This window comes from Leptosomus discolor, chromosome 4 (assembly GCF_034619465.1).
Source record: "Leptosomus discolor isolate bLepDis1 chromosome 4, bLepDis1.hap2, whole genome shotgun sequence".
NCBI classification, from domain to species: Eukaryota; Metazoa; Chordata; class Aves; order Leptosomiformes; family Leptosomidae; genus Leptosomus; species Leptosomus discolor.
This window is the reverse complement of record NC_141394.1, coordinates 79,356,688-79,381,578: the sequence shown is the minus strand read 5'-3', so window position 1 is coordinate 79,381,578 and position 24,891 is coordinate 79,356,688. Positions and strand designations below refer to the sequence as shown.

General features: G+C 37.8%; 1 protein-coding gene across 4 annotated transcripts in view; it reads left to right on the top strand.

Moving 5' to 3' along the window:
* Window positions 1–1,216: 1,216 nt before the first annotated feature.
* CTNNA2 (catenin alpha 2) overlaps window positions 1,217–24,891 on the top strand; it is a 459,358-nt gene continuing 435,683 nt past the window's right edge. For 3 of the 4 annotated variants that reach the window (XM_086464659.1, XM_086464658.1, XM_086464657.1), the window contains exon 1: window positions 3,498–3,599. In XM_086464659.1, the coding sequence (XP_086320785.1) occupies window positions 3,498–3,599 (102 nt within the window). Of the gene's footprint in view, window positions 1,266–3,492; window positions 3,600–24,891 lie in introns of those variants that run through there. The other variant, XM_086464656.1, reaches the window with a different exon arrangement.

The window sequence follows — 24,891 nt, the reverse complement described above, 5'->3', positions numbered from 1 at the left end:
CGGAGGAAAACAACACGTTGTAGTGTAATAGGCAAACAAGCAATTTCACGTGCAGAATATCTGGGTGTTGTAGAAAGTTCCAAAAAGTAAAATTCTGCTGTGTAAAAAGGCTGGTGGTAAGGGTGGTTGTGGGGCTGGATTTGTGATGACCATTATGTTAATGAAGATTTCCACTCACGTGGAATTTGGCTCTAATATAGGAATCCTCTCTAATGACTTGTTGACTGAAGTAAATACTTGTTTTCTTTGCCGATAGGCTTTGAAGACAGACTGCCTAAACAAATGTTCACATGGAATGATCATTGCTGGACTGAGTAGAGACATTTCTGTATTGCTGTATTTAGGAAAAACTAAAACCTTAAAACAGGACACAGACATATTTGGCACACGCTCAAGGAAGAAAAAGCACGGTTGGACAATAGAATTCCTTAAATATATTACTGAAAATGTGTGGGGCTAGTTTCAGGATTAGGACTACGGTGATCTGTGTACTTCTTTAGCAGTATTATTACAGTGGTATTAGCATACTTGTTTAATAATATCAAATTTGAAATTCAGACAATATCACACTCTGCTAATTGATAATACATGTGAACAACAGAGATTAAGTTTCACTGAAACTTTCTGCTACAAATGTTTTCTTAAGTCTGCAGTCGTAAAAACACCATGTGAATTCTAGTTCAATGGGATTTACTCCAATCAGTACCTGTTTCTGAATGACAGAGATTGGAACTCGGATGAGAAGCCTAGTTTCACGTTTTGAAGAAAGAACGGATTGCTTTCCAAGTATGTTGCTGACTATTTAAAAAATTACGGTAACTTGGACACTCCAGGGGAAAGCAAAAAAATTAAGCAACTTCAGAAAATAGTGGCTATCGGTCTAGCCTAGAAGGTAACAGAAAAGGAGATCTCTTTTATGTATGACTACTACTGTTTTCTTCCAGCTATCATAATACACTTTTATCTTTATATAAAAATGTTATGGGATGCCATTATCCGGTGCCCACACAGGTTATCTTCCTCACAACCCCAAGCCAGGTGTGAGCTAAGAAGCAATTTATGTTTTCATTGAGGTTTATGTTTTCAGTCAAGTACTTAAAGCTAATTGTTTTGGGAATATTTGGTCAAATAGCCATAAGATGTGGTCAGCATGCTTTCCTTTATCCAACTCAGCAGTTCCCGTTTGCCTGTTCAGTCGAGGAAGATCACTGTAGAAATGGCAAGGTATAAATATTCCAGCTATTCATACGCACACACTCGGGCAGGTAATTTCTTTTTAGTCTTTTGTCATTTAAAATTTGCTATTGTGACAGCAGCTGGAGAAATGTTGAGGAAAATGCACTAATTTGACTTTTTAATTTTACTTATCTGCTTTTGTGGAGTAGATTTTACTGCAAATGGAAAAACTTGCTTATAGGTTTTTAATAAGGTATTTTTCTTGGATGTGTCCTTTTTGTAGTTGAAAGCAGTGCTCACCCTTTGAATTTTGAAGGTTATTTTTTTCTATTTCTTAGTAAAGGTTGAAACTGAGGCAGTATTCTGATTGAAAGACCTGATCATCGAGGTTATCTTTTGTGTCACCTCTATGATTGCCATCGATGGAAATTAGTTTGCTCTTGTAGGCTTGGGCCTGTGTTACAGCTTCGAATATCTTTGTGTATGGTGAGAGGTGTATGTTTGAGTACCCATGTGGGCAGTTGGTGAGGAAAAGCGTGCTTATTGAAAAGAAAGAAACTGTATTTGACACATTTAAAAGTTATCATAAATTATTGACTAGAATAATTGTCTTTTTAAAACTTACATTTTGAATACAGAGGCCAACTGGAGTAGCAACCAGCTTTAAATAAAAACAAAACAGGTTCTAAAAGACGATCGAACATTGTTGGAAAAATGAGGATAGCTCCCACATTAACCGTGTTTACAGCAACAAGAAACCGTCTCTTGGTTTTCTTTAATCACATGTATGGGTGTTTTCAGCATTGTAAAACATGAAGCCTAATGATTTTTTGCAGAGGAGTGGAAACTGAATAATAGCAATTGTAGCACACACTAGATATTATCAGATAATTCTGCTACCAAATGTTGCAAATGAGAAGAAGATGAGGGCTGGTTTTATATGTGATACATTGATTAGGGAGTTCTGATACGCCTCTCTTTTTAAGCAAGTATTTTAAGTTGGCTGCCAGTAACACAGAGAAAATCTTTTGCAGACTGTGAATGAGTTTTACATAGACTTACTAGCCTGTTAATTTTGAGTGATCGTAATTAGACAAGACATTCTCCTGAATAAAGCAGTAGAACTTACTTTGTATGTACCAGATAATGTTTCTAAGTGCTGAATACCTTATTGACTTGAGCTTTATGAAGTGGATTGTTATTCAAGGAGCAAGAGCTGAACTTCTTTTGATTTTGCTCGCTGAATTGTTTTTTCGTTTGTGTGTTTTTAGACACAAGACAGTTGTAAACATTTGGGGTATTCTATACGGAGGGCTTGATTTGGATCTCTCTTATGCAATGTACAATATGGTATTACTGATTTGTCTTTCCCTGCTAGAGTTCTCATGGTGTTCTAGGTATATGGGACTTTTAGGTTTTTATTTTCATTTTAAAATAAAGGGAAATATTTAAAACAGATCTATTTAGCATTAACATTGTTTTCATCAATTTTTCTGTGTCTCCATTTTTTTTTTTTTTGTGGACATTAGTTTGCATGTGGCATTGCTTGTCACCGAATACTTATATGACTTTCCAGCTCAATGAGGTGCATTGTATGTCTGGTACAACCCGACAGCTGGATTTTCCTGTATCTGGAATTACAAAAATGAAGTCAACTGTCTTGAAAATTTGAAATGACAAATGAAGTGACAGCAACTTGCTTGTTCCCTGGGCTGCAGGGAAATACCTGCTTCACCGTGGTCTTCACCATAGGCTGCAGGGGAATCTCTGCTCCGGCGCCTGGAGCACCTCCTGCCCCTTCTCCTTCTCTGGCCTTGGGGTTTGCGGCTTTGTTTCTCACACTTTCTTGACGTCACTCCTCACACTGCCAGGCAGCATTTTGTCCTTTCTTAAATGTGTTTTCCCAGAGGTGTCACACCTCTGTGCTCAGCTGTGTCCTGTGGTGAGTCCATGCTGTGGCACGGGGCATGGGGCAGCCCCTGGCCTCTTCTCACAGAGCCCACCTTGCAGCCCCCCCAACTGTAAAACCTTGCCACGTACACCCAAAACAACAGGTAGGCAGCATGATAGGTTATCTGTTCTTAAGGGATACAGGAGAGAACAAATTTCTGAATATAAATGTTTAAGCGCTATGGGGATGTGGCAGTGGTGCAGCTGGAAGTTCTTGGGAGTAAAGGAACATTAGCAAGATTATGGGGAAGTATTTTCTAGGAGAACACGAGCAGCATATATGCTGTTCTCTAAATAAATTATACGCAGTATTTGCATATTACACTAATAGTTTTCATGGATGTTGTGTAATTTTGTCTGTTCTAGGGAGTATGACTTCTGCAACATCACCTATCATTTTGAAATGGGACCCCAAAAGTCTGGAAATCAGGACCCTCACAGTAGAGAGGCTATTGGAGCCACTCGTTACCCAGGCAAGTGTCTTTGATTTGTTTTGCTTCTTCCTTTAGCCTGATGCTATATTTACTCCTTTTACAAAATTACCTTAATAATCTTTGATAATAAAAACTTGAACAGTTTTTGTTCGTGATCTCTAGTGGAAAGCTCTGCTCAAACATGTTTAGAAGTTCTTGTTCTAAATAATTTATAGTCTCAAAGTATGAGTGGGAATACAGTAGCAACAGCTATTTACTTGTATTTGTCTTTTAAAAACATTTCAGAAATAGATGCAACAGTCAATTTAAGACAAGGATCTGACTGAGTACATAATCCTGGTTTGTTATTATACCATGGAGGACAGGTTCACATTAAAAACAAACAAAACCAACCGACCAAATTAAAGAAACTATTAAAACCTATTTCATTTCATGCTGTGATTGATTAGGACTGTATGCTCAACCAGTTATCTTTCAACGGAGTACAATTTGCTAACAGAAGCTAAAACATTTGTTTTAGCAAAGAGCAAGGTGAAAGCGATGCTAGCTAACGTGTGTAATATATACATTAGCGTTATCCAGCTTTTAACTAGGTACACCAGTTTCTTTATTATTGTCCCAGAAAATCTTTGTGTATCTCTGCACATCCCGTTTCCTGTGTCTGTACAAATTCCCACGTGCTGTGGGTGAACGGACGAGGGCAGGAGCTGTGCAACCCAGAGAAATACAGCAGTAGACATCCAGCTCCTGCCACTGTTGGTGCCGTTTGCTGAGTCTGTGGCCTGGTGCCTCTCTGTCCCCGACTTGCCATTAATAATGGGAAACTGGTGACACAATTTTATCCTAGTAAGCTTCAAGATGAGTAGCTCCATTATTTAAAATACACACAAGTAGTTTCTCTTCTAGGAATGCTCATTGTATTAAAAATGAATGCCAGCTGACCCTATCTGTCCATCCACCTGTTAGGATTTTCTCTTAGACATTGTGGATCTTGAGGTTGGTCTGCTGGACAGAAATTTAGACTTTTAGAGTGTGAGTCCAGACTTGTTGTTTTTGTTTTCAGAATAAAAAGAGATAAAATATAAATCACTACTACTTCAATTCCCCAAAAATGATGTCTCTGTATAGTTCCTGTGCTTCTTACAGTGAGTCACTTTCCAAAGAAATTACACCTAGTCTTCTGTCTTTGTTTTTGAAAAAAATGTTATCTTTCCACAAATTATTCTGGACATGAAAGTCTCTGACCATGGACACAATACACAGACTCAAAGGCAAAGAGATATATGTTTCATTTCACATAGCTATTGCTAACATCATAATTGACTTTCATGATAAACCTTGATAATTTCGTTGTTGATATGGAAGATGGACTAAAAACCCAAATTCATTTTGATACCAACTGAAACTGATGTTATGAGCTCTTTGTTGTTCCTGGCGTTGGCATGGGAAGTGAAGCTCGTGTGAACCATGATCAGTTCTGAAAAGAGCAAATTACTGAGTCTTCTGTGAGTGAATGTCGTGTTTTCCTTTCACTTTCTTTTCCAACACCTCACCCCGAAAGGAGAATACATCAGCGAAGAAGTGAAAGTACCATTGTAGCTCCATAGTTGCTCACGTTCCTTGAGTTAACTTTTGTTTTAGCCATTTATGTTTGATAGCACACTTCAACAAGTGTAAATAAAGAAATTATGACTTGAATTACAGGGCAGGGATTTCTGCAGTGGTGAAAACTAAGGTGCCCAAGATCCTTTGTATTTTGATGAGAAACAATATATTTCTATTTTAGCAGTATGTCAAGAAGGCTAGAGAAAATAAAGTGCAATTCAGAAGGGGTAGAGAAATGTTGAGCTATTGTTTTATTCAACATTTATGAACATTTCTATTCCAATTGCTTCATTTCATAGGTTTCAAGATGGTATGGATATATAAAAAACCCATTTTGAACATGTAAGTTAATTTCCCGTGTTAGAGAAATAAGTGGTTTTATTCATTTTCCTCTACTTTGAATCCAATAAAGTATATTTGACTAAAACGTGGTTTTGTGAGCCGCACAAACATAATCACGAAAGCGTCAAGTGATGAGAAATGTGCTACCTTCAGATTGTGTTTATCTGTTGCATTTTTAGCTTAAGTTATTCAGCTGCTCTTTCTGTTTTTCTTAGATAAGTTAACGATCATCCCAGTTTAAAGGCTTTTCTTTTTTTCCTGCTTAAAATTGCATATGCAGTCTGGTCAAGTCAAGAATAGTATCTCGTTTACCTCTGTTTGGGCTTAGATTGCAATCTGCCTGTGCAGTGACAACCTCCACAAGATACCATGTGCACATTACACATGCAAAGATTTGGATCTCCTTAAAAAGTTTCAAAGCATTTTCCTTCCTAAGGAAAACATCTAATTTATCTTGGCAAATGAATAAATACATAAATATGTAATCCCCGTTCAGTTTGAACTCTAAAGTCCACGGTAGATTCGTAAGAGCTGCGTAACACAGAAATCACAGGGATGTGAAGTTCTTCCATAAGTCATTAAAATTAGGTCACTAGATAGAAGAGAGAGATTTACTGGCCACAAAATGCAACAGAACTGTGCTGCGTGAGTGACTGAGCAACCTGATCCGACTTTGAAGGCAGCCCTACTTTGACCAGGAGTTTGGAGTAGATGACATCCTGACGCCCTGTACAGCCAAATTTTGTCTGATTCTGTGATTTCTAGCACCACCAAGACAAACCCATGTTTTATTTTGCATTCGCACTTGAATATTTAGAATATCCTCTTGTTCTCCAAGCTGTGTATGATTTTGGAGAATGCTTGAAAAACCAGAAATGGTTATAGACAAGCCTTTGGGCTCCAAAAATACCAATCAAGCCTTTTGTATCTGTGTGTGTGGGGGGGGGTTTAGGCTCTGAACTGAGTCTATAGATAGACACATGACTGGCAGATTTTCAAATGGTGGTGCATCCACTGATTTCTGCTGAAATTTTGGGGAGTACTACAGAAATGTGATGTGGATTTGAAAAAGAACACTGCAGTGAGTCAGGAGAACGGTGCATCATAACTGAATTTTAGACAAGCTCATTAGTGTTCCAGATGAGAAAATACGGATAACCTATGAATTGATTTAGAAGAAATTATAAGACAGGAAGGTTGTCTGAGCTGGAGGGAAAAAAATTAAAATAAATCTATTAACTGATCATAAGAATGCATTGGAAATGACAGAACTGCATTTATTCTAGGAAGCCCTGAACTAGCAAACTAATTAAAACTTTCTCTGCCTGTCAGAGATGTGAGAGTATTGGAGCTTGCTGGGGTACCCCTGTTCCCAGAGCTTGCTGTCATGTTTGAAGAGTAACAGATACGCCCCGCCACACGTCTTTTGTCACATTACCATTACTGAGATTTTGCAAGAAATGGATGATTGAAAAATTCATTACAGTTTCTTAACAATATTGAATTTAATAATTGAAACAGGTTTCTTTTTGCTGGCTTCCATGTCACAATTAGCTAAAAGTATGAGGTAATTGTATTTATTACTAGTTTTGTTTTCTGGGAGTTTATAACAGCTGACCTTTGTTAACTATAAATATTATGATTTTTAAATCTATGAAATTTTTATGAGGAAATGTATAACTAAAATATATCCTCAAGGCCTACTGCCTCTTATTCTCACCTTCACGCGTAGTAACCAAAATGAATTACAATTTTATTTGTTAGACTGTGGATGGTTTTCATAAGAAAAAAGAATTACATTTTTAGGAAGGGCTTTACTGCCGTTACAGGATGTTTTATGTGTAGCTGGAAAACAGCGCTTGTGGAAGTTGCCCGTAAGGACTCAAGGGATTTTATATTTTTTTTTTTTGGTGGTTTTGTGTAATAATGAAATACAAATATGAATACAAGTTACATATGTAAGGAGAGGGGAAAACTAACAAACAAACAAACAAAAACCAAACCAACCATAAACCAGGAACACCAATGGAAGTGTTTTTTGAAAAACCGTGAAAAATACTCATGTGTGAACGCACGGGTGGAAAGACGAAGGAGTCATGCATCATTTTTGAAGCTAAGATTTGCTTTTTTGATGAGATTTTAATTTTCTAGTGTCAATCTGTGGTTCTTTTTGTTAATTTTTCCTAGGTATTTTAAGTAGTAGTGTGGCTGTTTTACAAATGTGCCTTTATTACCAGAGCCATGCAGCAGTTGCGCCTTTTAGGGTATTTAAATATTTTTACTATTATGTATTATTGCAGAATTTTAACAACAACACAAATAATGGTGAAATGTTCCTGTTGCAGATTTTTTATGACTGATTATGTTTTCCTTCGGTGTGACACTTTTTTGTCCTTCTAGATTTCCTGTGAAGAGACAATTCTGAATTGCTGTGCATGTTGTGGGTTTTTTATTCCAATAAATTTAAGATGTCTGTTACAGTTGGTTAGAATGAAACAACAGTATGTTGTAAGGCCGACAAAAAGAATTGATTAATGATTTTGCTTTTTTTTGTGTAGTCTATCACTCAGTAAAATGAAGTACTATATCTATAAAATAAACAACTCATTAGATAAAATTCCAAATAGTTTTAATAAGTGCAATTTATTTAGAAAATGATAATAACTGTGGCTGATGTTGTACTTCATGAACTTGTGCCTAATCTAATCCGACGGACCAATTTCTATACTGCCATAAGAAATAAATATATATAAATATATAATAAATATAATAAATATATTCCCAGCCATTCCAGTTAATCAGATACTATTTATTTTCAGTGAACCTTGTTTTTATTGCATTTGAACCCTAAATCTGAGAAAAACTAAGCTCCATGGGAAATATATTACTGATTACTATTGTCAGGGAGCTGCCCCTGCACCAGACCTACACACGTACACAGACGGCTTTCCTTCTGGAGGGTTTGTGAATGCTTATGCATGTTTCAAACAATTTCGAGAAAAACTGAGTAACTGGTAATGAAGGACGGTGTGCCTGGTACACGTTCCACTTCTTTTAGTCATTGCACAGAATTTTTGAGTGATTTCTCTATTTGATAGCTGCATTCAGCTGAATACGTCTTCAAGAGAGACCTAAGGGAAAATGAATTATAAAAGCTTATTTTTTGATCATCCGAGCTCAGTTCAGCTGTACAATCAAGTCAATATTATTATTTTTTTTTTTACTTGAACAGGACTGTTCCTCTGTTTGTGAAGTTAATTTCTGTTTAAGCTCTGTTTCTGTTGGAACGCTCCCAGATCTGTGATGTGTCTGGAGGTTGGACCATGCACTCTGGCATGAGCTAATTGGGTGATGGCCATTCATTTCGGGGAATCAAAGCTGAATGCTATCAGAAAATGAATACGGAATTTTTCTTTTCTAACTGAAACTAAACTTTTAACATTATTTATGGAGTTATACTGTTGAATAGGAACAGAATCCACCTTACTTTCTCCAACATATTGCTATGTATTGCTTAAAAAAATTTCTGAACTAAAACCTATCAGGTGCCTGTTTACTTCAGGGTGGTTTTTTCATCCATTACATTCTGCAAGAAACATCTGCTACATTCTGGCCATCATTGTTTCTTCTTTGCCGTTGGATTCACTAACAACGGTGCCTCTCTGCCAGCTCTAGTGTGGAGACTTTTTGTGCTGGCTAAGAGAACCTTTAGCTAAATTTTATCTTTTCTATTTTTATTCTCCCTTGCTGGAAAACTAGAGACTATTTATAGTGTAGAGTGTCCTGTAAGGTCTGGACCTTGTCAATCACTTCCTCCCAATGATTTTATTTCTTGTATAAAGGTGTTTATCTATGTGTTTGTACTTCTGAGCTTATGCATATGCAGGTTAGCGTTTGCTGGGGGGAGAATGAAGACTCAGAGATCTCATCCATTGCTTGTGTTCTGTTGTTATGGAATAATGGTGCTTAAACTGAGAGCAATGCAATACAATGGCTCCTTTTACTGCTTTTCTGCCACACAAGCCATAAGGAGAGATGGTGAGAAAATTCATTTTTGGTGTGTCATAGGTGGAAATGCAAGTTATGCTGGGAGTATCATAGATGTGCAGTAAATGGTGACTGAAAAAGCTTATGGCTAAAATGAAACTACTCGACTGTGTATTAAATGCTAGATTTTCCCATCCATTGAGAAATTCTTTGATCTTGTTTATCATTAGCAAATTATTAGTGGTTCAGTGTTACCAGGAAGTGTTTTTGACTTTATGTAGTATGGACAAAACCACTTTCATCACAGTTTACCTTAAAAAAAAAAAAAAAAAAAAAGGCATTTACTGCTTTGACTCTTCAGTCCGACAGGTAGCCTGACCTTAGGAAGTAGGTTTGTTGTGTATAACATGGATATATCTAAGTGCAATGAGTAAGTTCTGAGAAGTAAATTGCTGGATGTCTTTGCAAATACAGTGAATAAATAAAGTACCTGACTTCATGCTGTTGTGTCTGTTATGTCGTGCCCTTCACTATTCTATGAGCAGCAGATAGGTGCTCTTTCCCACCTACAGAGCTGATCTCACCAGCTGAGATCCATCGTATTCTTGGTTGGACTCTGTGTTTGCGTTCAGGCTTCTGACATCTTCTCATCAAAGCCAAACCAAGAGAAGAGACACAGGGAATAAATATGTATCTAATGACAAGAAGACATACACCATGTAGAAACATAGCTTTTGTAGGCAGGGTGCCCACTACTATAACCCCCTAACTCCAAACCTCGTGGCTTGGCTAGCAGGATACCAGTTGTCCTTGCAAAGAACCTGGGTGTTAACTTCAGGAGAGAGAAAACTGTCGAAAAGTTTCCCCCATCGTGGCTTATTAGAGTGTAATTGTAATGGGACTAGTGTCATGACTGAAAAGACCTGTAAGACACACCCGACAAGAAAAGGCAGATAGCTGAGTCTCAAGCGAGAGTAAACATGGAGAAGTTTGGTGCTATTTCCAGTTGTGTCTCCATTGCAAGAATGAATGAAATGGAGTGGAGAGAGCAGGCAAGAGGGGAGTGGGATGAATCTTTCCTGTAAGTGTAGAGCATTCATCAGGGGAGAATTAGCGCAAGCAATTGCATAGCTGAACCCGGGGAAGTCCCTGATCCTGTCTTCATCCTGTCTACTCAAATAGTACTGCGTGGAGTTTTGAACCTTGTCCAGCCATTTTCCTGACTATTCTATTCTTGTGTACGGTTTTCTTGCAAATGTTTGCTGGAAGAGCTTTCAGAAAATACTGTTCTTGCCTGGGCTTTCCAAACTTTAAGCAAGAAGATCAAACTAATATGAATAATTATAATAGCTTTCTTCTACTTGTGTCCTTGAAGATGTGTAGCAAGATGTAGTGAAGCAGAGCTGAGCCATTTTCTGTCCTCAAACATACAACTCAGCAGTTTCTTAACAATCCTGTTGATTTAATCGGGGTCACCGCTGTAGAAGTGGAACATCTAAAGGTTTTGAGAGAAAATTGGCTTTTTAGTTGATTCTTTTCAGTTTGCTTGAAAAGCAGTTATATGTTTTGTATTTTCAGAATATCTTGTGTACACATGTCACTTCCAAAAATTCTCACAGTCAACAAATACATTAGCAAATTACAGTCTTTTTCTTTTATGTCAAAAATGCTAATTAAAGCAGGATAGGTGTATCAGCTAATGTTTTAAGCGTTGATTGCGTAGTTAATAGCCGGTGGCCTTGTTACAAAACAAGTAATGGATTTTTATTTTGGCTGATAAGTAAATTCTTGTTGGTATCATAAACTTTTAATTGCTAAATTGTCGCATTTTTTCCAGCGGTTAAAATAAGACTTCAAAAATATTGCAACAGTTATAACTGCTAATACAATAATTTATATAACTAGAATAGTTCCAAGTCTAGGATATTTTTTACCGTAATTGTACGCTTTAACAGGGGGTTAACTTGAAAAAAATGTTTTTAATATCACTAAACGTGAATCAAATCTATTTAAAATAAATACCAGTCACATACTGCATGAGCAGGGCATTGGTATGGTTTGTTAAGCAGCAACTTCAAAACAGCTGTTGTGATACCCAATTGTACGTGAGCTCATAGTAGCAGAACATAACGTGATCCTTAAGTGGATCAGCTGGTGGGTATAAAGTAAATTTAGTGAGGGATTATTATTGTTATAACACAGCGTTCATGAGATTATTTGGAAGGATTCCCCATTCTCAAAAAAAGATATTGACAAACTGAAAGAGAAGAATTCTCTGAATGATTTGGGTTTTGTCTTTTAGTGGCAGACCAAAGACTCTGGATGTATTTTATTTATATGCAGACTTATCAATAAAAAGAAATTACCTTAAATTAACTGGCAGTACAGTTTTTAAGACTATTTTGAGTAGCACTTACACAGTAAATAATATTCTAGAATTAATTTAAACTAAATTCCAATGTGGAATTCACACCTTGAAACTAAAACATCCCAACATTGAACAGATATTCAGTAGGAAATTTAGAGTAAGTGCTTACAGGAGTAGGCTGTACTAAGAGGTGATAACCACTATACATTTATGTATCAGCATAAAGTCTTGTTGCAGTGAAGGTTTTTTTTAAATCTGACAAAATCCTCTGGCTGGAAACTGAAGTGATAAGTAAGCATAAACTATAAATAAACTGTAAATAACATAAAAGCTGGAATAGTTCTAGAATGGTGGGCAACTCAGTGGTTCCACAATCTTTGATTAAGAATGGGATAGATTTTTGAAGGACATGCTTTGGGCCTACCAGGAGTTATAAAAAACGGAAAAGAATTACTGGAAGAACAAAATTCTGCAATAATGGGACTTTATGAATCAGGGAGGACGCAGGAGCAGGATTGCTTGTTCTCTGTCATAGATCAGATTTGCCAGGAAAAAAGAGAAAATAGATACACAACCTATGCGATTAAATATGTATGCTTCTAATGACTTTGGAAGCAATTTGGATATTAAAGTTTGTAATCCGTCAGCTTCATTCTTGAGAGTGATGTAAAAAAATCTTATTTGCTTTCATATTTTTCATTAACTTAATTTGCTGTATGTCATCAATCCGCAAAAGTTAGAAAGGCTACAAAATAATCCTGATTACAAAAAGAACACGCTAATTACAACATTTTGCTTTGAGGTGTTAATTAACCTAATTATAATAGATCCATGTTCTGAAAAGCAATGGCAATTTTTGTTCCATTTCCCTTCAATACGTATTTCTGAAGATTGACTCATTTAGTTGCAGTGCAAAGAATTCAGGGCATGGATACGTGGAGTTTTTGTTTTGTTTTGTTTCCTCTGTTAATTTCTTTGGCATATTGATTCCATTGGGTGTGCACCTTTTAATGGATCCACATAAATTGGATCTTTGGGTGTTTTATAAAATGCAATAGTACGGAACTAGAGAGATCTGAGCTTTTGGTGTGTTTAAAATAAGACATTGATTTTCAGCCAGAGAAATTTAGAAATGTTTTGCAGTTTTGCCTTAAGCTCATGGTCTAAATTACCGTATTTAGTTTGCTGTTTGGTAAATTAATTTTTAGCATCTCTTCCCACAACCTCATAAGTGGTTGGTGTTCTTGAATATTATATGTCTGGGCAGCAAATGCCCAGACTGTGAAGAAATGTCCTCTTCTACTTGTCTCTTTCAATGGGATGATTAATATTTTCCTCTTGATGTACTAAATTTTCTCTCTTATTTTAGTATATTTCTGTGTACTAATACAGTCATTTAGTACTCATTGATGAGACTTCTCAAACATTTTTCTACTGCATAATGGGGGTATTAAGCGTATGTACCTCAGGCTTAGTGTATTCAACACGGACGTGTTCAATATTATGCAGATGACCTTTGAAGAATACACAAGCAATATTGCTCTGCTGAGTAGAAATTTTCCTTTTTTTGTGGTTATCTGATTTTTAGAATAAGTCTTTTTTAAATCCTAAATTAAGTCAGTACTACAGTTTTCATTCTCGTTTAGTTTGTTGGGTCAGCGTGGAGGAAGGGACTAGTTACTCAAGTTTTCACTCTTGGCCGATAGCTAGCTCATAAATACAAGGGTATTTAGCCAATAATAATAATAATAAAACATAATTGTAATGAAGTAGCCCTGAAACCTTATTTTATGTGAGCATTTTTCTTTATAAATTAGATTTAAAGACTAAAATAGATGCAATTGATTATGCATACCCTTTAAAACCAAGAAATACAGCTTAATTTTAGATTAAGAAACTGTTAGTCCAGAAGAGAATAAACCAAATGCAATTCCTGACCTGCTAAAAGTTACAGCAGACATGACTTTTCAGATTGGATTCAGTCTTCTCTCCTTTCCCAAATCACCTGCCGCAGCACTGGTATTTGGTATGTGTGGCTCGGCAGTGTCCTGTGCCCTGTCCCTTGCTCTGGGCTGTGCCTGACGTGGGGGATCCTGGAGCAGAAGAGCTGCGGCAGAGCTCTGTGCTGCACCCAAGCCAGGCTGGTGCCTCCTGCTTGCCCATTGCTCAGCACCAGCCTGGTGTGGCCCCTCGCTCTGTCATACCGCCAAGGACGCTTGGTTGTCACCTGGGATTTTGCACAGCTTTCACGTAACCGGACTCCTTTGACCGCTTCTCTTATCCTGTGTCGTATGATCCAACATTTGAAGGTGTTTCCACCTTTTGCCCCGCCTTGAAACCTCTTGACAACACGTGGCTTATTCAGCCCATGTTTCATTGTTTGCTTTTTCCCCCCAAACGTTATCTTCCCTGTCAGCGTGCATTTGGGATGGTGGGGAGCAGATGGATCCTTGACTTGGTCTTCCTCGCAGACCTGGTCATGTACTTTCCCTGACTTATTGGGCAGCACTAGTTGCACCAAGTCCAGGTCTAGTGTAAATCCCTATTCCAAGCAGCAATCAGATTGGGAGTCACTCAACCTTTCCGTTAGTTCATGATCCTTAGGTTATACAACCCTGTACTGACCTTTCAAATTGTGAAATCACAAGCTGGTGATCATCATCTCATTAGACATGTGCACTTTCTTGTTCTAAAACCTTACCTGCCTGTACCAACGCTTAAATTGTAAGTTGTCAGAGAAGGACTTTTGGAGAAATGAGATTTGTAACAGGAATTAGTTTTCCCCGATTCATTTTATTTTGCTCTATAGTAATGAAAATGTATTGTATCTGCTTATGCTAATAGTAAGTTCTTTTATTAGAAGGTATTCATGTAGAAGCATAATGAATGTATTGTACTGAATGGCTACTGAATATTGAGTTGTTTCCAGGGGATACGTATTAACCTATTCAATTTTTCCCAGCAAATTACACATATCTGCACTCTGTAGTGCAGAACGATTAAGCTTTTACTACTCTGCTTGAAATATTTTAATTGCCAGGTAGCTTTTCACTTTTCTGAAGAAGCAATTGGCTCAAAAAACTTGAGGAAAATGAGTGCATGAGGCACTACCTATATATATATATATATTTATAGGTATATAATTTTTCCTTCCTGTCTTCTACTCAGCCTATATTCTTTAAATCTGCTTCCTTCATATGTTCCACCACACGAGATATGTTTGAATGCTTCCATGAACCTATAATATTTATAATTTTTATTTCTTTTTAAACTGAGGGACTCAGTGCTTTCGGATATGTGAAATGTGATATTGTTGACTGTTGGAATATGGTGGATTAAAATAGTTTGTGGTAGTGTTTATATCCTTTATAGAAAAGGAAATGGGCTTTATTTGAGATGTTCCTGTCTGACATAACTGAAGTACTTGTCAGAGTGACTTAAAACATGCAGGTGTATTCTTGGCATAGTGCTGATTATGATCAGTTAGTTCATTTTATCACGTGGTCCATGCCCTGTGAAATAAGCTTGTCTTTATGAGCCACTTATGTGATGAATAAATTCACTGTCAAATAGCTATCTTTGTTTGGGAGTTTCTAAATTCTACATGTTCTAGCTTGTTTGTTCAAGATGTATCTGGGTTACATCATTTATTTCCAACCAGAAATGAATGTCATTTTACAGACATGCCTTCTCATCCAGAGTGTGTTTTGAATTGTATTATTGCAAGTATCAAGGATTCAGGAAAGGTAATTTAATTGTGTGTGTGTTTGGACACAGAACAAGGTGGTCCAGGCTGTGAGCTACTTCTGTCCACTTCCCTATGCAGCAGACGTCTGGAGACAGAAATTTCTCCTTCCTTGCTAGCTTGCTTGGACAAGGAAGAAGGAATTAGGAGTGTTATTTGTTATTTTCATCTGTTGGCTGGTATCTCATTGCTAGAGGCTTTCGGTCTCTGTGTTAGGGACTTTCCTGTATTCCCAGCTTGGTTGCCTGTGTGTCAGGTTTCCTTGAGTTCATTGTGTGCAGTAAAGCCAGGCAGAAAGCTGCAGTGCTGTGATGTGGAGAGTGAAAAGTTGGTCTTCTGTTCTCGATCAAGGTAAAATTTAGGAGCCTCCGCACTTTAACAGATGTACTTTATCATTATTCCTCAGCCATGGTAAGTTTGGACCGTTACTTGACACTGAAGAGGCCAGACCTGGTTTTGAAGTATGCATACCTGCTACGATGGCAGGCCACAGATTTTTGTTGTTAATATATGCTATTGCACAAATATAAATTCTTTGGGCAGAAGGATTGAAGATGTACCTGTTCCCATTAACTACCTGTCAACTTTGTTGGTAGATACACGTCAGTAGTTCAATGTACAGAACGGACCAATGCAGCTCAGCTATTTCTTTTTCTCTCTCAAAGGGCATCTTGTGAGTGCTTCTCTTAATTCGTGTTTGTCCTGGTTCGGCTGGGACAGAATCCCAGCCCAGCCACGCTGGCAGGCCGTCAGCGGTTCTGAGTCAGCCAGGGCAGCTGCCCTGGGTTAGCTACAGGGGTAGCCCATCCCGTAATGTCATGGTCGTTATAAAGGGGTGAGGTTTAGGGAGGAGAGGGAGTTCTTGTGGGGTTCCTGCTGAGGTTCCTCCACTGGTTTCCCCTTGCTCCCTGAGGACTGCTCTCCTGCTGAGTGTGATGGCTGGGTATTCATTTGGCTGAGTATGACTTTGCTTTTCTTGGGATTGGGGGCGTTTCATTAAATCTGTTTTCACTTCTCCCCACGGGGGTTGACTCTCCTTTTCCTGATTCCCCTCCCTGGCTGGTGGGGGGTTGTCAGGTGATAGAGTGACTGTTACGGTTTAGCCCTGGGTACAGGCAATAGACATAGAAAATGTTTTAGTTGTTTTTGAATATTATGTAGAAAGTAGGGAGAGATTTTTGTTAAAGAAGGTGGGGAGGGGACTTTGTGGCACTAATAAAATTCAGCAGTTTTACTGGTCTTTACAGTCTTTAGTCTCCTATAAAAATTGACTTATTTCAGTAGATGAACTGCGAGAGTGGTAATTATTATTGTAATCGTCATCCTAGAGCTTTTGCAGATGTTTAAATTTGACTGAACAAAAGTTACTGAGCGCTTTGAAACTGAAGACTGAAATTCAATGTCGTAGTCACTGCATAACATTTTATACATCTTTTATGACAGCTTAGTAATGCATATGTTTTTCATACCTCTTAGCCTTTTCCATTGAACTAAAAATGTTCAAGGGTAAAATTGGTATAAACAACTTTTACAATTGTATTTTCTTTTCAAGTGATTGCCCCTGCAGTTTTCTCTTTAGACTTAGGAGAGTATCCTCAATTCATGTGAGGGATTTTGCTTTTTCTGGTTATGTTTTTTGTGTGTTTGGTTTGACTTAGGTTTTTCTGTTTTGTTTTGTTTTGTTTTTTTCTTTCCTGTTTTCTTTCTTTTGCAGCTGTTTTGTTTTTACAACCCAGCAATAGCCCTTTAGACTGCATCAGCCTGCAAGGGCAATAAAGGTCCATAGATGGTTTATTTTACATGTAAAGGAGATGGGAAGCCCAGAGTATCAGTTTGTACTGAGCAGTGTGAGTTTTGTGTATAATCGAATAGTTAGAATGGTGTATTTTTATACAGACTTCTGTCAGCAGAGAAATTCTAAAACAATTATGTGAGAAACTAAGAATAAATTAAGATGCTTCTGTGATACTTCCCTGTTCATTAACAATGATGCTCCTAAAGGTGACTTGCCTTAAAGCGGGATGCATCCTTCAGAGGTCTTCTGTCTGCAACCTTTCCTCCAAGTCTGCTGGGAAGCCAGACTGACATTTTTCTCTCTGGGGAAGCAGACAAAAACCATCACTGATTGTAACAGGAGAGCTGAATCGGATCCGCAGGTGTCCCTGTCAATGCTTTTGTGAGCTGATGCCCAGAGAAGTCCTACCAAGCCGCCAATAATTTGGTGCTTAACCGTTTTTGAAACAGGATCGCTACTCCTGTGTGGAATCAAAGCACAAGCTGCGATGAGTGGCATGGCCCTGAGTGCTGGTCAAGAGAGCTTTTTGGTCTTGTGCATCTAAAAATCATCAGTTGAAGAAGGTACATGCTAATTGCTGTTAACACGTAGTTGTTAATCCATTACTCCATTAATTCCTTATTCACTACAGTCCCTCTGCTGCTTGAGACTGAGGACCTCAATGACTGCAGCACTTGCACTTTTATCTGGAGTACTGTGCCTTTTTTTTCTGTTCTAAAATCTTGCATAGTGTTGGGTGACTCATTAGTAGGTACATACCACAGTCACGTCCAGTTAAGGTTATGGACTCAGCCAATATAAGACAATATAAGGAGGGGCCACTAGAATAGCCAATGGTCATACTCACAGCGTGGTTCTTTGAGCAACCTTAGAAAAACAATCAAACCCTTTCATTTTTGGGTAGTATTTTCTTCTTAAGTCTCAATTCTGAAGAAGCATTTGGCTTGCTGAAATGATTTAGAAAATGCACAAAGCTTGGTGCTTCTCAGGTGTCTGTATTCTGATAGCAGAGAAGTCGTCATTTTACAGAGAGTACTTCTCCATCCCGTATTAGAATCAAGTGCAACTTGCAGAGCTTCTGTGCAGGACAAAACCTTGATCCGAAATGATTATCTGCTACTGCTTCTGCTGACCTACAGCTTGTGGCTTCCACTGGACTTGATACCAAATGTTAAGCAATGGCAAGGAAGCCAAAGGATCTTTCAGTTTATGTAATGCAGTCCCCTCATCTCCTTGTCCTCCCGGCCTCCCCTCCAATCTGTTGCTCTTGCCAGTTGTTTGGTTTTGTCCCTAGGCACCATTTTGTTCCAAAATACTGACAAAACTTAGAAATTGCGCGTCAAGAAAGTGTAATTAAATACTTTTGAACTGGAAGGGAAACTACTGAAAATATTTAAGCTGCCATTCTTTATGGAGTGGAAATATAGTAAAGAGAAGCAGTTTTAGAACTTTGGAGGTGATGGTTTTAGAAGTTTAATATCAGTTTTTGTCTTACTACTCCCATTTGAACAGACCATTTCTGTCTACTTCTTACCTTGGCCAAAAATTTCCTAGCTATTTTCTATGTTTCTGTGATAATTTTTTCTCCTTTTTTTTTTTTCTCCTCTTCCTCCCTGTTCTTCCTAGTTATATCTGGGGACTCTAGATTCTTTTAAAATCATTGCATTAAAGAAAATCGCTGCTCCTTTAAACCCAGAAATTCTTATGCCTTTCTTCAGGCCACACTCTGTGGTGGTCTGTGTTTTTCTTTGCCGAAGTGTTAGTAGGTCCTTGCTTTTACAGTACATATGTCAGTAGTTCCTTAAGGCTCTCCATCTGTTTTCTAGGTACTTCTTTACTCTTGGCCCTGACACAGCTTTTGGGCTAGTGGTTTTTTTTTTTTTTTATTACAGAAAAGGGCAGGAATCAGCAGGGTTGCATTTTTTTGGTTTAGAATTTCCTGTTTTAGAGAAAATCATTTTAGCTTAACAGGCTGTTGGGCCTGAATTCATCGGCTGGTTATATATTGAGTTTCATAAGTCTCATTTAAAGGAATTCCGTTCATTCATTGGAAAAATCAGTCATGTTACAAATGTTCTGTATACTTGGCAGTCTGAACTGCAAATTTAATTACAAATTTTCCATTGAACTGCTGGCAAATACTTAGGTAATGTATACTTTTGAGTCAACTCGGTTGCAGTGAGTCAGATGCTCTTCTGACGTGTATGTCTTTCATTGATGTGGCCATCAGAAAAACGAGGCTTCAAAGGCCATATATTAAAAAGATATATATTTGAACGTAATATATCCCTTTTTTATATCCCTTTCCACCATTGCACTACCCAGTACTGTATAGGAAATTATCTTCGTTGATGTCCTTGCTGGTGGTTGCTGTCGGCTTTTATGAGGTATACTTTGAGGTTATATGGTTTTTCTATGCAGGTATGTGAGACTGTCACTGTGCACGCTCTATATGAGATGAGATACTTGTCACCGCAGTATCTGAACACTCGTCGAGAACCTTATTTAGCCAGAAAATGAATACTTGTAATCAGCGTCTCATTTCACAAAGGTCCAACAGGGAGGCTTATGCTGGGTTCCTACACTTCCATTTCTGTAGAGTGGAACTATCAAAAAGCTAATTGTTTCATCAAAATATGCCTTATGCTGGATTCATTAAGTCCTACTTTTGTCCACTGAGAGTGTGTGGGCAACATGATATTCATAAAGCCTTTATTAACATTTATAATTACATTTCATAGTACTGCATAACTCGTTTTTACTTTTCATGAGATTTTTATGATGTTGCTTGTCCTTGTAAATTTGTTTACTGCTGTCTTAATTTAGTAAATCTCATACAAGACACTGAAGAACTTTACATAAATAACATGATCAGAGGCTTTTTTATTGAGTCTTATTCTCGTTTGACACATTTTCTTCTCAAGGAACTGAAAATCTAAATCTATATATTTCAAATGTTTCTGAGAGTAGCAATCTAGGTTTAATAGATTTTGGGTTTAGTAAAGATTCTATCTTGATATAAGGTACCTATATGAAAAAGTACTAGCATTTTACATTACATTTCACTATTGATTCAGTCAACACGTTGCATTTGACCGTATTTATCAATTGTGATCAACCACCTTAGCCCTGAATTGTCAGTTACTTTTATGGCAAGAGTTGCACATTACTCAAATGTTTTTCATTTTATAGGAGGCCTTTTAGAGCGGTGTTGTCCATCATCATCCCCTACCAAACAAACAAACAAAAAAAAGGAAAATATTTTTTTTGTATTTATAAAAAATACTGTATTCCCCAGCACAGTTTATATTCAAAAATAAGTTCTGCTTAGGGATGAAGTCTGTATGATAGCTCATTCTTTATCAGGTTCTTCTGTTTGCCTGTTGTATTTATTCATTTAACACACGCTTTCTTCTTGTAAGTCGTTCCACACAAGGAAACACAAGCCAGCTGATCAATCCCCATGCAAGCTGTAGAGCCCATCTGCAGCTGGAGGGATGTGGACTGGGTGTGCTGGGAAGCAAGTGATGGGGAGCTGGGAAAACACAACACTATAGAGGCTGAGATTCAGCTCCTAGAGCAGGTGCTCGCAGAACAGTTTTGTCTTACTTATTCTGAGCACTTCATCCAAAACAAAGAAACCACTTTAAGACCTGTTCTCCCAAGGTAATTTTTTATAACAACAATGTTGTCCCTGAGTCTCTTGCCAGACTTGTATAAAAGATTAGTGTTGTGTAGTTATAGTGAAAATCTGACCTGCTTTTGCCTTGCTTCCTAAATGGCTGATAGGAAAGAAACCTTCCTAGATGAGACAGTTGAGCAGTCTTTTTACTTCTTGAAAGAAGAAAAAAACCTAATGAAAACTTAAGCATTTGGAGAATGCCATCAGCAATTTGAAATTTTTAGAGCTCAAAAGAGAGATTGGTGTTTTGTGAAGTCTGTTTTGAGGTGCCGTGCTGCTGCGATGATGATATACCAATATGCTTAGAAATAAATTTTCTGCAAAACATTAGTGTTTGTTCCATAGGCTTCTGCTCGTATTTGGGTGGGGTTTTTTGAATGGTTGCCCAGCTGTGGGATACAATTATTATTATATTTCTTTAATCCAAAGTTTATCAGCTAATCCCAAATCAGAATACTTTGCAAGCGTTACATTGTTATTACCGTGTTAAGCAAAAGATGCTGGTTTAAGATCTGCATTACTGAAAGTGATGATTTGTCACAGTCTGATATAGGAGACTGAATTATTTTTTTAAGTATAGGTGAAAAACTGAGAAGTTAGCCAAAGGTTCTGTGAGCTTTTTGAATTGTTCCTGCTTACTGTTCGTTTTGAGATCCCTGCAGTAGAGAGGTGAGGAAATCACTTGGCCACGTTTTGGAAAATTTTCAAAGTGGCAGTAAAAGCAAACCCAGCCATCCCCACGTTCTTGTTGGGCGGCTTTTTCTCTTTATTCCACCTTCATAAATTGCATGTCTGCAATGCAAGAGATGGAGACACTGGGTCTCCTCAACACAAGGGCTGCGGTTGTTGGCAAAATAATGCTTTTTGAGGAATACTGGCCTGGAAATGGTAAAACCACTGTTGATGATAATCTTCACAAAAATGTAGTCTAATATGTACAGCCAGAGTGGGAAACTGGAGCAAGCAGGAAGAGAGCATTTCATGTGAATTCGTAATACTTGAAAACAGAGTGTTAGTAGTAGACTGTTTCAGGTCTGATACTCACTGCTTATTTGTTTGTTTATGAGCTGGGAGTAATTAAAATTTCTACTTTCTAGTTCTTCCAAGTTTGTATTGTTAGAAATATTGTGGCTAAGAAGCAATTTTTCTCACTTACAACATGGTTTCTTATAATTCTGTTGCATGGCTCTGGGATTTACTGTGAGCAGTGCGCTGGTCCACTCTTACTCGCTTGTTTTAGGAAAACGATTGAAACTCCTGCTCATTCTACTAGAAGTACTTGTTTAATGCGAAGTACATACTTAAGTGCCATCCTGACTACAGGCACTTCCTTGAGATGGCTTCCTGATAAGAACAGTAACTTTGTCCCCTGTTTCTTTTTAGCCCGTTTGTTATGTACAAGTGCCAGTTAAAAAGGGGGAAAAAAAAAAAAGGCATGATCCAATTCCTTTTAGTTGGTGACAGTGGAAATCAATAGGGCTGTCCTAGATTGATTTTTGTACCTTTATTAAATAAATAGACATTTTTCTTAAGTGATATTTTTGTACCTTTATTAAATAAATAGACATTTTTCTTAAGTGATGTAATCTTAATTCTTTTTATAGTTGCGTGGCAACATTTGACAAGTTTACATTAACTTTGTTGATAACATGTGACAGTAAATTACGCATAATTTTTTTTAAATTAGGACTGATAAAAGTTTTAGCCTGTAGATTCTACAGGTATCCCTAGATTTATTTTAAGTCACATTTGCTTTTAGAAGTTGATTCCTACAGGTAAATGTAAAATCAAGTTATTCAAACACTGAGGAAATGTAAGTGCTTTTTCTTGTGAAGGAGTGCTATAGGTAGAAGCCTTTTTTAAATTTTTTATTTCTGTATTTTGCTAAAAGAGATATTCAGGCTTTAAAATTCTGTTTTTTCTAGATGTTAGAATAAAAACTACAGGTTATGACTATAACTGTGCAGAAACTGCAAAAAGGTAATTAAAAAATGATGCTGCAGAAGGGGTGTTTGTTGCCATACCCTGACACCTCACATGTGGGTAATGTTTTATGATACTCATTCAGCTACTCTAACCCGTCTTTGCCTTTGTCCCTATCAAATGCAATAGTAGACCTGGGCAGACTTACTACCATTTGAAACACACCAGTAGAGTTGAATGTCCTAGTTGCTAGGCAGTTTTTAAACATGTTTTTTTTTTCAGGTGGGACTGAATATGTTTTTTAGTACTCTGGTAGCCAAGCAATAATTTTGATGGTAAAAAATCTAATTGGTTCTACTGAAACTTTCTTCAAACCTGCCAACGTTATAACACACTGACACAGGAATTATCAGTGCTGTGACCTGCTGCATCCAGGCAGCCCCTTTCAGAGGGAAGTCCTGTTGAAAACCAGCAAAACCCCTCAAGGACAGATGCTTCGATAAGACCTGATACTTGCAAGGGCTGTCAGGCTGAGCTGTGGTTTGCCATGTCTCCTGTGCTCACCAGTGTCCCACAGCAGATAGTCATGGGAGATTGTAAGGCTCTCTAAATATTTAGAAATTACTGTCTTTGAACCACTGACTGGCAGGAGCCAAGATTTTTTTGAGCCTCAGGCTTGGGGGCAGAGAGGAGGGAGGAGAACACAGAGTTGATGGAGGCTTCACTGGTATCAAGAAGGTGTGTGTGCGGGGAGGAAGATTTGCTCACTTTGCTCACTCTTCTTCCTCAGCTTTTTGTTCCAGTTCCACTGCATTTTTTTTTGAAGGACTGATTGGGATGTCAGCTAGCAGTCAGCAGCACACTTTGTTGAGTTTGTACAAGGGTGTAAGAAATGTGGATTCATGCAATTACCTCCTGTAACAGGGACTAGACTTGACCAAGTAGAGAGCACTTGGTGCCATATATCTTGACTTCATTAAGACTCTTAATACTGCCTGAAATGGCATTCTCAGGAGGAAGCCGTGGTTTAGGTGAAACTGCTATGAAGTGAGATTTACTGCCAGGTTTCATGTCAACATAGGTGAGACAACTGAATGGTGTTCTGATTTTTTTTTTTTTATTTTATTTTTTTCAGTATTTTAACTAATGGTCCAGACAATGGAATGGAGAGACACCTACTACCTTTGCAGAGGACACCAAGCCAGGGTTGGGGCTGTAAGCATGCTGGCAGGCAGCATTAGGGGTCGTTATAACCTTGGCAAACTGCAGATGATAATCTGAAAATATACAGTGTAATTCAGTAGAGGCAATTAGAAAGCTCTGCACTTGGCCAGGCATAATTAACTGCATAAATACATATCAGTGACTTGCCGTATAGAGGAGGCAAGGAATGGTAATGGATCATAGCTGAGCCTGTCAAGAGTGTCATGATTTACCAAACGGGCATGCACTAAATTAAACTGTAGAACACAAATACACCTTCCTGAAAAATAATCCTCCCATGCTTTTCAGCCCTGTGAGGGCTCTACTGGTCAAGTAAGATGCCATATGATGTCTGGTTCAAGCACTGCATTTCAGGAAAGATTTGAAGAGTTCCAAGGAGCCTAGGTAAGTGTGGTAACAAAGGTCAGAAGTCTAGGAGACATGACCTTCTGTGAAAGGTTGGACAAAAGGGAGCTGTTATTCTAAGGAAAGATGACTGAAGTGGAATGTAGCAATTCTCAAATACATCAAGAGGGAATAGGATAGTTTGGTCTCCATGCCTGTAGTGAATAGGGTGAGAAATAATGGGCTTTATGTGCAAAGCAGAAGATTCCAGATAGATATCAGAAAAAGCTTTCTCATATTAAGACTAGTAAAGCATTGAAATGGGTTTTCCAAGGA